Consider the following 12511-nt stretch of genomic DNA (forward strand, 5'->3'; position numbering starts at 1 on the left):
AAAACTAAACAACAAAAAAACAAACCAAAGCGCGATGAAAAATTAGTCATCAGAACTTATTATGTATTAGTGTGTTTTTTGCTTTCTTTATGTACATTGGACATCATACTGTTTATCCCCACCATGCTCACGTAGCATCCAGTAGTGAAAGACACCATAATCAATGATATGTCCCTTTTTTAAAAAGGAAAATAAAGCCTAAAATCAGATGCAGTTCTGTGGAAATTTTTGTCAGCTTGTTCTCTATGCCGCAACACGTCCATGCCTTGCTGGAAAGCTTTGTGCAATGGCAATGAATTGTGTGCAATAACATGTCAAATCTGTGCAGTTTTCAGGCAATTACAATAGTTCCCTATTCCCTTCCACCCCAATTCTATCATGTCAGTCATTTGCAGTAAGTTTGATTAACTCATCTCTCACACTGCCTAGAAACTGAAGTTTTGCTGGGAATGACAATGACCCTAACGCCCATGGGCGCACTGAGGCGCAGGGTCCCTGTGAGCGCGAGGAGGAGCCTTTATTCAAACACTGGTTACAGGCCCCGCCCCACCCAGCAGCAGGCCGAGCCCAGCAACCAGCCAGCCAATCAGCGAGGGGATCCCGTGCGAGGTCGCCCAATGAACTGCCTGGTCACGCGCTGGCCGCCCAATGAACTGCCTGGTCACGCACTGGCTGCGTGGCTGCAGCTCCCGCCTCTCCGGCTCAGCGAGGCCCTGGGCTGACCCCAAGAAATGTCTCGTTTTGGCCCTCCCGTCCTCCTCCCTTCTTCTGGCCTCCTCTGCTCTGCAGTGCTATCTGGTCCTCAGTACATAGTTTAGTTATGTGATATAATAGCTGTGCACAGCTATCTTTTTTTTTTTCTTCCTTTCCTTAGTGTTCACACTGCAGCTACGCTCAGGAAAAAACAATATTGTGTTTAGTTTGCTGAGTTTTAGCAGACTACCCGCCTTCCGAAATAAAGACTTAATCACTGAATTACTTGTTCACTGTGTAGGCTACCATTTCACTTATTCTGTTTATATTTTGTTTGTTTCTTGTTTTCAATCCCATAAAAAGTATATTCTAGGCAGTCTATTATAACAATGATAATTAATCTTTGGGGGAAATATATTTTCCTTTGGAAATCCACCTGCATCTACTCAAAATTAGTGCAAATGTTTCTGAGAAAAATGAATACCAGTGAGCTGTGGGGAGTATATCAAAACTATTACTCAGGCTAGAATTCCTTTATTTATTTTTTTTTCACTTGAATTTTAAAATATCTTACTCCAGCATTTAAAGGATAGAAGGAGGCTTTTTTTTTTTTTTTTTTTTTTTTTTTTACTGCAGACTATTTTTGTATGGCTGGTGTTATCAACAGTTTTAATATTTTTTGTCTGATGGGAATCTCAAGAGAAAATTTGGTAGAGGACTTGTGTGTGCATGTTTGCATTGCATGCACATGCATTATTCAACAGGCCTTTATGAGAACATATACACAAATAAGATTATCAAGATAATCCTTGATTAAGCTCTTTAATTTATGTGATGGCATTCAGGAAAGGGGGCTATAACCTTGCAAAACACCATGTAGCCTTCTCCTGTGCACCCCTAAACTGCATGCCTATCTCATGAGCTTGGTGATGATTAGAAAAATCCCTTCTGACGGTTGCTGCACAGGTGCATGAGTGAAGAGGACCTCTGGTATTTTTAAACATTAAGTCCCCCAAATGAAATGAAAATTAGGGATTTCCTGCTGCTGCTACATGTCATTATTAAGGCAGAACAGCAAAGTATGTTGTAATGTTTATAAAATTCTAGTGGGAATAGACCTCACTGTCCCTAAGATAAGAATTATTCACAGATAAGAAGCATTCACTGCAAGCAACAATGACCATTTTTTGAAAGCTGAATATTTCATCATATAGCCTATTTTCAGAACTTTGTAAAATAAATGAAATATCAGAATGATAACGGAGAATATATTTTTACTCAGTTATGTTCTTAAGCTGTTGGACAGTTTGAGAAAGAAAGAGACAATATTTAGAAAGCTGTTTATCAGCTAATGAGCACGTTAATCAGCTGGTGACAATTTTGTTTGTAATGAATGCATTTTTTTTCAATTCCTATAATCCACAAATGCTAGCAAAGACAAATGTGCTGTCCAATTAAACTGGAAACTCGAGGGAAAAAATATCAGGATAAAAATGAATAAACATGAAGTCTGCTTTCAACAAGGAAAATCATTTGGCAAGTAGAATGGCAGTATAGGAAGTATGAGCTAGAAGTTATTCTGCAGTCTTTCAGTGATTATTGATCACTTTTCTAACTACCTGAAATCTTAGGTCACAAAGGATGGAAAAGAAGAGCGATGATTACATCATTGTCCTTGAATTGCTGTTATTATTTACAGCAAATAACAGGTGATGTTGATATGGGTAATTTAAAACTGCTCTAAATGGCCAATGACTATCATCTCATGGCAATGTTATTCAACGCAGGCAGTTTTGCAAGGCCTAACCATTACGATGGTGCTAGGTAAGAATAAGTGCTTGCTGATCTAAGAAACTGATTATTTCTGATTAGACCAAAAGTAGTCATTATTTTTTGATACTTATAAAACAAACAAGTATTCTGTATTTCATGTTTAGTTCACCTGAGGATAGCTTTTCTAAAGATCAAATGAAGATCATTTTTCTAGATTCTTCCCATCAGTCAAAATGAGGCCAAAAAGGAAAGCAGCTTTCCAAAAGCAAGCTGGAAAACTTGAATTTCTTTTCAATTCTTCTCTGAGTTGGAAACATCTGAAGTGTAAAAATTCCAATAATTTCACACTATGTCAAACTGCAATGTTTATAAAAAGCCGAGAGCACTTGAAGTTAGACTGCATTTGGCTCTTCTGAGATATAACTGAGTCGCTCAGAGGAGCTGAAAACCTGTGGGTTTGCCAAGCTCAAAATTTCCCCAGTGAGGAAGTTTCTTAGCCAGGACACAGCTGAGAGAGGTGGCTTTTTCCCATCTTCATATGGGGATATGTGCACCAAACTTGACTGCACGGAGTGTGCTGTGAGAAGGAAAAGGCATTGGGAAGAAATTACAGCCACTAATGGCAAGGCTCTGACCTGTCTTCTGCTCAGGACAGCACAAATCATTTCTGAAATTCAAAGGTTACGATCTCTACTTTGCTGCACAAATTTTTTTCAGTGCATTCAGAGCCATCAACATTCAGATCCTGAGTTCACTGAGAACAGGAGACACTCACTTATAGAAGGGAAGAGTGTTCATCAAATAACATAATATCTCAGAAAATTATATAATTGTGTATTTTCTTCACAAATTATTGTATATCCCAGAACCTGTCTGAGAGTTTTGACAAAATAAATATATTAAGATTTTTAGACTGAAGCATCTATTCTTCACATGTCATAAAACGCCTGATGGAGCTATTAGCATTTGAATTATGATTGAAGGGAGTTTTCTGATGTTGTCTAAGTAGAAACAGAGCATCATTTTCCATTCTTTGTGTGTGTAGCTGAAATTAGGAAAGGCAAAGGAAGGCAAAGAAGGCAAACTAAAATTCTTCTGTGTCTGTGAAGATTTGGGTTTTTTTTTTCTTTCTCTTTTATTAAGCTTAATCCTGCGATGTCTGTGCCATGTAATGTGTTCTGAAATGGGATGGATAAGCTATTTGCTTTCTTTCCTACAGATTGTTATAATGGAAGTGCAAGGTTTAAAGTCAGTAGCTCCCAATCGGATTGTTTACTGCACTATGGAAGTGGAAGGTGGAGAGAAGCTTCAGACAGACCAAGCAGAAGCCTCCAGGCCCCAGTAAGTTATTCTGTCACTTTATCGAGGCACCTGTTTCTTTCATATCATGGGAGAATCTAATTTAATATTTGTACAATTATTAAAGTTAACTTAGAAATAAGGTTTAGGAAGTTTGTCTTGGGACATTGCCGTAAATTCCTGCTGGGGAATCAGAACAGAAATTATCCGATGTTATTGATGAATTAAGTATGATGTGTGAATGCTGTCCAGATAAATGCCACTGAATGTGTGGCAAAAAAACCAAGCTGGAGACTGTGGCACTGTGTTTTCTTCTGAATCCTCTAAAAATAAAAACCTTTCAGTGGATATTAGCCTGAGGTGATTTTATGTATTGTAGGTTGACATGAAGGTGGCCTCATGGAGCGTAACTTGTACAATTGGTGAAAAATCAATACTCAGTAATCAGTCTTGACAAAACTTACTCACCTGCTGAGCCTGTTTCATTTCAAATTATAGGATGCACTTATTTCAATTAATTTTTGAAGGAGGCAGTCAGCAAACTGACTCGGGGGGAAAACATCGTGTCATCTGTGGTTGAGCCAGTCAGAATGGCACAAATGAAGTTGATTTGTTTGACCTACACACTGGCTTCAGACACTTTTCTCTGTTAGAATGTCATTTGGTATCTTCTGTAGGTAACTTTGCAGGCAGCATGTTAGGGTTTTTTTTGGCACCCTAGTGTGCCTCATGAAAAACAATTTAAAAATTGCAGTTGCTATGATATCTGAGAAAACATCTTACACTGAGTTGGGAAATAGCTAGCTGAGTTAGCTTCTATTATGTGCAAAACACAAATACCATCTTTTCTTAGGTAAAATGATAAGCAGAGTTTTATGAGCTTATTTCATGGGGGGATCCAGAAGGGAAGGCCGATGTGGTAAACTTTCTCCCAGTCATGCAGGAGATTTCCTTGACATGTATGCCGGCAGCTGACCATAAGAAGATATTTAACCAGTCTTGCAGATTTCTGAATAGATGGGACACACTGTAAAATTCATTTATCACAGTCCCTGTCATTTCGGGCATTGGAATGCTCCATCTTAAAACCTGTATGTTGTACCTGAAACATACAAACAGAGATTTCGAGAAGAACTTCTGAAGGCAATGATAGCATAAAAGGCAAACACATATCAAAAAATGTATGCATAAAAGGCATGTGTACTACAGTAAGATCATATTTGGGTATGCAGCATTAGCTGATCATCTTTCAACCCGTCCAGGCGTTCTTGATAGCTCAGGATGGCAGGGCCTTGGAGGGCAGTCCTGCAAGTCACACTTTCTCCTCAAGCTTAGAGTTGTTCTCAACATGTCCTCTGCAGCCATTGCCTATATCTTTTGCTGCGATCAAGATTCCCTTTCTTCTGAAGGGAATTTCCCTCTCTTCTCCTACTACCCTCCTCGAACTTGTTATTTTTTGTTTTAAAGGCTTGATTAACGTCTGGTGTTACTGGTATTGCTCTGCAAGTCTCCTTCTCTCAAAATCAACTAGAATAAACAGATTCTGGGATCTCAGGCAAAATCATTTTCCTTTCAGTAAATATTTCTTAGGTGTGAGGATTCCTTTTTTTTGTTTACTTCTAGTTATTTCCAGGTGTGGTGGATCTTTGTCAGTTCATGGTTGACTGATTGCTTACTAAGGACTGCAGTTTAAGATAAGGTCACAAAGTCAGTCAGAACGTATCTACTGTGGAGTGTACATCCTGTAAAAGCTAATGGCAAGTGATTTGATTTCATACCTATCAAAGTTGAACCTTTATAAAAAAGAAATGCCACAGGTGATATTAAGACAAGAGCAGCCAGTGTATTTGTAGGAAAAGGAACATAAAAATGATATTGTATGAATAAAATGCATTTGTATTTCTATGAAAACAACATTATTTGAAAGTGAATGGTTGAGAGATCCCTGAACTGTAGTACAGGAACCCCCACTGGTAGTACAGGGATGGGAGTTACCGCTGCCGTAGACCTGCTCTTCTGCAAAACAGTGGCTTGGAAGGGCACAGCTGATAGAGATGGTTCTAAAGTCTGTCCAGTTTTTGTGCTCTTCTGAATTATCCTATGTTTCAGTTATGTGGTTTAGATAGTATAAATGCAACAGAAAGAGATCTAGTTTGAAGCAACAGGATATTCGACTGGACAAGCATGAAAGGGGGGTTGAACTAGATGATCTCTAGAGGTCCCTTCCAACCTCAACCATTCTGTGATTCCGTGTGATTCTGTGAAATGAGCAAGTCATGGGCAAACAGTAAAGAAGGTGGAGGAAGCTGCCTATTGAATGTAAAATCCTTTATTCCAAATACTCTAATTTTTATGTTAGAGCCAAATCAGGTCTTCTTGATAGTAGTAGTACTAATTTTTTGTATTGATAATAGAATTAAGACTTGATACAGTTTAAATAGATAATTGCTTTGGTGAAGAAAGTCTAGACTGTATTATTATGAGCTGGGAAGTTCACCAAGTTTCAGGAGACTGTAAGGTCCCTCTCTGTCTCTCTTGACCCAGCATGTTCCCAGTCCTTATAAAATTTTTATTTTGTATTCACTGCCTCTCTCCTCTCAAGCAGTCGCCTTTTCCAGCACCCATCACTATTTTCTGATACGAACCTCTCAGCGTGATGAGAAGGGTCAGTAATTGGATCTAGCAAGTATGGAAAGTAGCTTTCCTTGTGCCTTTGGACAAAGTCATGGAGTAGAGACCAAAGCTCAGCTGGGCCAGAACAGTCAGTGCATCTCTTTTCTGATAAAGGCAAAAACAAGCTGTCATCCTGGTGTAGTACCTACTTTTCCTGCTGCTAGAGCTGGCCTCTTAGTGGGATAATTTTCTGTACTCACACTCTGGTATCAAGGAAATTAATGCAGAAGGAAACATAAAGTTCATTGTAAAAGAAAAATCTGAGAATTAAGAACTGTAGTTCTGCTCAACTCTCTAAATCACTAGCAGGAACAAATCTCAAATAAATGAGAACATAATTTCAGATTTTATATAGGAACGTGCAGCTAGAAAAGGGTAACAAAGCTCTCATACTAAGAGCAGAATGAAGCTGGAATGAAAAATGAATGACTACCATCAGCCTGGGGAGACTGCTAGCAAGAGCTGCAAATTGTGTGCTTGTCATAGGCATTTTCTTTAGTTGACTTTATAGTTTTAAACTGATAGATACATTTGTTAAGAGAAACTGTACAGGAAGCTATTTTCATCTGAAAGTAAAGTTCAGTGTGTGAAGTTCAATGCTGCTACTCAGTCAGAAGTTTCAAAAGCTTTGACAGTGAGAAATAGAAAAGTAGACGTTCAGATTAATGCTTTTAAATGGAGTGCAAGCCAATGTGACCTTAGTGTGGAGATTGATGGAACTGTGACTCAAGTGGGGACTTAACTCAGGATTAATCCACTATTCCAGAATACTGCATATTTTACTCAATGATTTTTATTAATATGCATTTCAGTTTTCCTTTGAATCTCCACATGCTTCCATAAGAGTAATGAGAAAATGAAGAAAGCTTTTCCTTCTGAAAGGGAAAAGATCCAGTCAGAGTCCAAGAGAAGAGAATGCATTATTATCTGACAGCTTACCATTAAGAAATACTTTGTGATTTCTTATTGCTTTTAACCTCTGTCCATTTTCTCTTTGAAAAATAACCTTACGAGTTTATACTGAAGAATTTTATGCAATTTTATTGTCCTACCAATCTCAGTAAAGCTCTGCTTATATGTATGTTACTGGGTATTTAACAGTCAGTAGAAAATAAAAATGCTGTGAAACAACGTATTTCGATTGAAGGGAAGTTTTACAGTTTTACAAAAGGATCAATTATACAGCTTCTCATGCAAAACCTATTAAAATTTTATTACTCTCTCTGAAATGTTTCTTCATTCCTTCCAAGTCTTTCCCGCCTTCAGCCCCACAGAAAAGCCCTCCAACATAGATTGTGACCTTTTCTGCTGGAGATCAGTGAGCAGAGCCTTTAGAGGAACCCCTTCCGTTGTACGAAGCTTTGTGTAACTGCCGCACCAGGGGAGCTCATCTTGCAAAATCCAATGATAATTTCATTTCTTAAATATTACTGATGTTGCTTTTTTTTTAATCTTGTGAAGGCTGATATCCACATATTTTCTTATCATCAATTTCACTCATTTGGATGCTTAATAATGTGGATCCTTGCAAGTGTAGCCTTTTTGATATGTATAATCATTCCTGAAGATAAAAGTGGATGATTAGATTTTGGGAATATGTCAACTTTTAAGCATATTTAATACTAGAAGTGACATTCTATTGTTAGATATGTATGAAATGTAAAAGGATCATATCTTATAATGAAGAAGAATTAATGCAACCAGATACTTTTCATATAAAAAAGACAAATCAGATGATCATTGCCTGTAGTGATACATAAACCTTATTAAAAAGGTCTGTTCTATATTAGAAGCATACAAAGAAAGCATGATTAAATATCTGACCAGAGCAGGCAGGGAATCTCAGTCAAGACCTCATAAATAAAGTTAATACTTCTTGCTGTGTTTTATTCAGTACTCTACCATCATTAATTCCATAAACTATCTGAAGGGTGGCAGTTGGTACTTGTGGATACATAATTACTTGGAAAAAATGTACATGAGTTAAAAAAAGAAATAACCTAACATTTTTAATTTAGAACTTCCTGAAATGACATACTTGCTCATGGGGAAAAAAAAAGAAATACATTTTTTAATATAATGTTTTGATAATATGGCCTAAGATAGCATTGCTGGAGACAAAAGGCATAGACAGCATTAATAATCTGACAATAATGACAGGCAGTGAAAATAATATTCCAGGCATAAGTTGGTTTTATTTTCTTCTTCATGATCCCTGCAGCTTTGTAATTTTTATTTTTAATTAAGAGAAGCACAGAGATGATAATACCCACAGCTGTCATCAACTTGCATGCGTGCAGGAGAGAGCTGTACAGCATGTAAGCATGCCTATATTTTGTTTCACTTTTTATTGATCTATATTTTATTCAGATGCACAAATAAGATTAATTTTAGTCAATAAGAGTTCAGCTATCACATTAGTGTTCATTAATCATTTGCTGTACTGTTCACACATGGAGGAACCTATCCTGTTTCTTGGGACTCTCTTACTCTTGCCCTTCAGGAAATGATGAATGAAAAAGTTCTGTCTGCCCCATATTGCTTCAATTCGGAAGATAAAGCTAGACACTGAAGATGGGAAGGAACTAGGAACAGAGAAATACAAATAAATTGTTAGGTAACTTTTACTAATCAAGCAGCAGTCATAATGGTCTATTGCTGGCAACCCACCTAACTCACACTGAAGGGTGTGTTTGTTGGGGTATTTGTTTTCCAGGTGGTTTTTTGGGGGGTACCTCTTTGTTAAAATGAAAATTTTTGCACATGAGATTTTTAGAGAGGGGTAAAGAGATTGCAGTTTTACAGTGCCTGATCTAACTGTGCCTAGCTTGTCGTCATACACTTTCTGTTACATCTTTTGAAGAAAAATTCTCTTTAGGATTAAGCTTCTTAAGCAGTTTCTTTTACTTGATGAGTTTCACTTCTCTTGTCTGTTACATGTGGTAGTTGTTTCATTACAGGTAGGGGCAGTGAGGTGATCCAGATCTCGGAGATGATGCCCAAGAGAAATTTTGCAGTGTGCTGTGGTGCGAGTCTTTTGGCATCCAAACTTATTTTTCTTTAAGTCATCGATATATATTTATGCATCATTTTAGGAAATGTAGAGGAGGGGTGCTGTACCTAAAAGAATCCCTAAACAGTGCTTCTGGTAAGGTTATTTCAAAGGGTGACACTTTAAGTTATCCAGGGTATATGGTTCTTGGAATCTCAGAACTTCTCAGCTGACCTCTTCATGTTTCTACCTGAAGATTTCTCCTTTCTTTCTCTGTTTCTGGCAGTGTTCCTCCTCTAGAAATAGCCTTCATCAGCACAGGATTTCCAAGCATACAGAGAGCAATGTTGTGCCAACTCCTTTCTGTGTTTTCTGCACTTGTCTTCTGTTTGGAACTGCAGTGGCATGAGAGCAGAATTTCTCACTTCTAACTACCAAATTACATGACGTAGGACATTTGAACTTGTCCAAATTCAGCTGCCTAATTTACCAGCTCATATTAGATGTCTAGAGAAGACAGAAACAAATTATATCCTAAAAATATGATTTTCTTTCCACTGGGAATGCAGATAACTAAATCAGGTACAATATCTGTGTTGTGGACATCTAAACTGGGTGAGATGAATATCAGCCATTCAAAATGTCTACAGTGCTTTATTTTTATTAAATTTTAATAACTACTTTTATCTGTAAAACAGTCTTTGAATCCCTTTCATCACTTACACTTTGTTTCTCAGTCTTGCATTGGCCTAAAAGGACCATGACACCCCCTTGCCTAGGGTGAGGGTGAGGGTTAGCGTTAGAGCAATAATGAAGCACAGAGGCCCATGTGGAGTAGGGCTGTAAAGCACATGCAAAACGACATGAGGGGCAGCAGCAAGTCTGCCTGCACGGGAACTTTTGTCCCTCAGTCTTCCATCGGCGCGTTGTATCTGTGTCCTGGTCATCCTCTTTGCTAGGATTAGGGTTATGGTTAGAGCAATGATGAAGCACAGAGCCCTGTGTGGTGTGTGCCTGCAAAGGATGTCTAAAAGGACATGCGGGGCAACACCAAGTCTGCTCATATGGCAACTTTTGTCTTTGAGTCGTCCTTTGCCCTGGTGAGTCCGGGTCCACGTCGTCCGCTTTCCTAGGGCTAGGGGTAGGGTTAGGGTTAGGCATAGAGTTAGAGCTGTGATAAAGCACAGAGCCCGGTGTGGAGTGGGGCTGGAAGAGGACATGCGGGGAAACAGCAAGTCTGCCCATACGTACACTTTGTCTCTCAGTCTTGCATTGGCCTAAAGGGGCAAGGTCCCTTTCTTACGGTTAGGGTTAGGGTTAGAGCAGTGATGAAGCGCCGAGCCCCATGTGGTATGTGCCTGCAAAAGACATCCAAAAGGACATGCAGGGCAACACCAAGTCTGCTCGTACAGCAACTTTCCTCTTTCAGTCTTCCTTTGCCCTCATGAGTTCGGGTCCACATGATGCACTTTGCTAGGCTTAGGGGTAGGGGTAGGGTTAGAGCAATAATGAAGCACAGAGCCCCATGTGGAGTGTGGCTGTAAAGCACATGCAAAAGGACATGCAGGGCAGCAGCAACTCTGCCCGTACGTGCACTTTGGCTCTTGGACTTGCATTGGCCTAAACCGGTGAGGTCCATGTCGCCCCCTTTCCTAGGGTTAGGGTTAGAGCAGTGATGAAGTGCAGAGCCCTGTGTGGAGCGTGGCCCCATGTGGAGTGGTGTCCTTGTGCCACGTACTCTCTGTATTCCTGCTTGAGCAGCAGGGTTGGACTGGATGATCTCTAGAGGTCCCTTCCACGCTTAACCACTCTGTGATTCTGTGATCATGGTTAATAAGAGCAAAGAAAAAGTTGTTTTAAAATGCTCTGCTCTCCATTTTTTTCTTTCAGAGAAAGACATCGCCTACTGGTGTTAGCTCTTCAAAATTCTCAGCTTTTCTGAAATAATTGCAGTCCACTGGGCTCTGCTTCCCTGGAGTCTTGCTCCTGTTTCCTAAGGCCGACTGATGTTTGCCATCTTCATTTTAGTTTGTGAAAAAATAATGGCACAAAAAGATTTGAATGCTAAATTTTACGTGTTTTACCTCATACATGATTAAATGTTAATTGCTGACTACAATTGTTTGTGTGTTTCTGTAAATCAGACTTATCAGAAACTACATCTGAAAATACCTTCAATCAGTAGTTGATTTAAATAGCTGATTTAAAGTTTGGCTTAAGTGACTTTCCTAGCATTACAGAGAAACTTTATGGCCCAAGCATCCAGTTCAACAGGGAAGATTTTCACTAACTGACCCAGTGACTTATCTATTGATTTCCTACCGCTTCTTGGACACTGGTAAACGCAAATTTTCTTTAAATCCATCCTAACCGGTAAGTCTAGCTTCACTGCTGCATTGCCACAGAGCAGTAAGGAGGGTATAGAGTTATCCGAAATGAAATATCACCTGATAAAGTTACAAAATGTGAACTTAAGATGCTGCAGGACAATGTTTTGAATTGAAGCCGTACTTGTTTCTATTGAACTAAACCCACCTCATTTTAAAGATAAAGTGAATTAACATACTAAAAATACATCCATAGATATATTTATCTATAGTATTGACTTAGAAAATATTTCTAATTTATGCCACAACTGAATGTTGATGAAATATAGAAAATGTATATAGAAAACATGGCCAAGGTAAGCAGATTTTTAAAATAAATATTTTAGAATTTTAGGGATGTCAATGGGATAAAGATTATAGCAGGAAATGAAATGTGTCTACTTTCATAAACTAGGTTTAAGTTGTATAGTGATTATATTATTTGCTCCAAGATTCATCCTTATATCTTCAGTAGATAAATTGCATCATGACTTTCACTTTGCCATATTTTAGAAAGTAATTCTTCTTTGCATTGTCCTGATTGGGCAATTCACAAAGTAGAGATTGAAGAAATTACCTTTTAAAAATTAGATGCTATGAACAGATATATGCCTGTCTAGTATCCAGCTGTGAAGAGGAAAAAGAAAATTGCTAGCAGGAAATTATCTGATGTTTTCTGCGCTCTGCAAAGAAAAAGATGAAAAAGAAGAATATG

General features: G+C 38.5%; 1 protein-coding gene across 3 annotated transcripts in view; it reads left to right on the forward strand.

Moving 5' to 3' along the window:
• The window catches only part of CADPS2 (calcium dependent secretion activator 2), a 284907-nt gene that overhangs the window by 110551 nt on the left and 161845 nt on the right, over positions 1-12511 (forward strand). For all 3 annotated transcript variants that reach the window (XM_088521873.1, XM_088521874.1, XM_088521875.1), the window contains exon 6: positions 3686-3807. In XM_088521873.1, the coding sequence (XP_088377999.1) occupies positions 3686-3807 (122 nt within the window). The remainder of the gene's footprint in view (positions 1-3685; positions 3808-12511) is intronic.

The sequence above is a fragment of the Tinamus guttatus genome, unplaced genomic scaffold, assembly GCF_059628265.1.
Source record: "Tinamus guttatus ecotype Peru unplaced genomic scaffold, ASM5962826v1 Tinamus_guttatus_pri_ptg000138l, whole genome shotgun sequence".
Taxonomy (NCBI): domain Eukaryota; kingdom Metazoa; phylum Chordata; class Aves; order Tinamiformes; family Tinamidae; genus Tinamus; species Tinamus guttatus.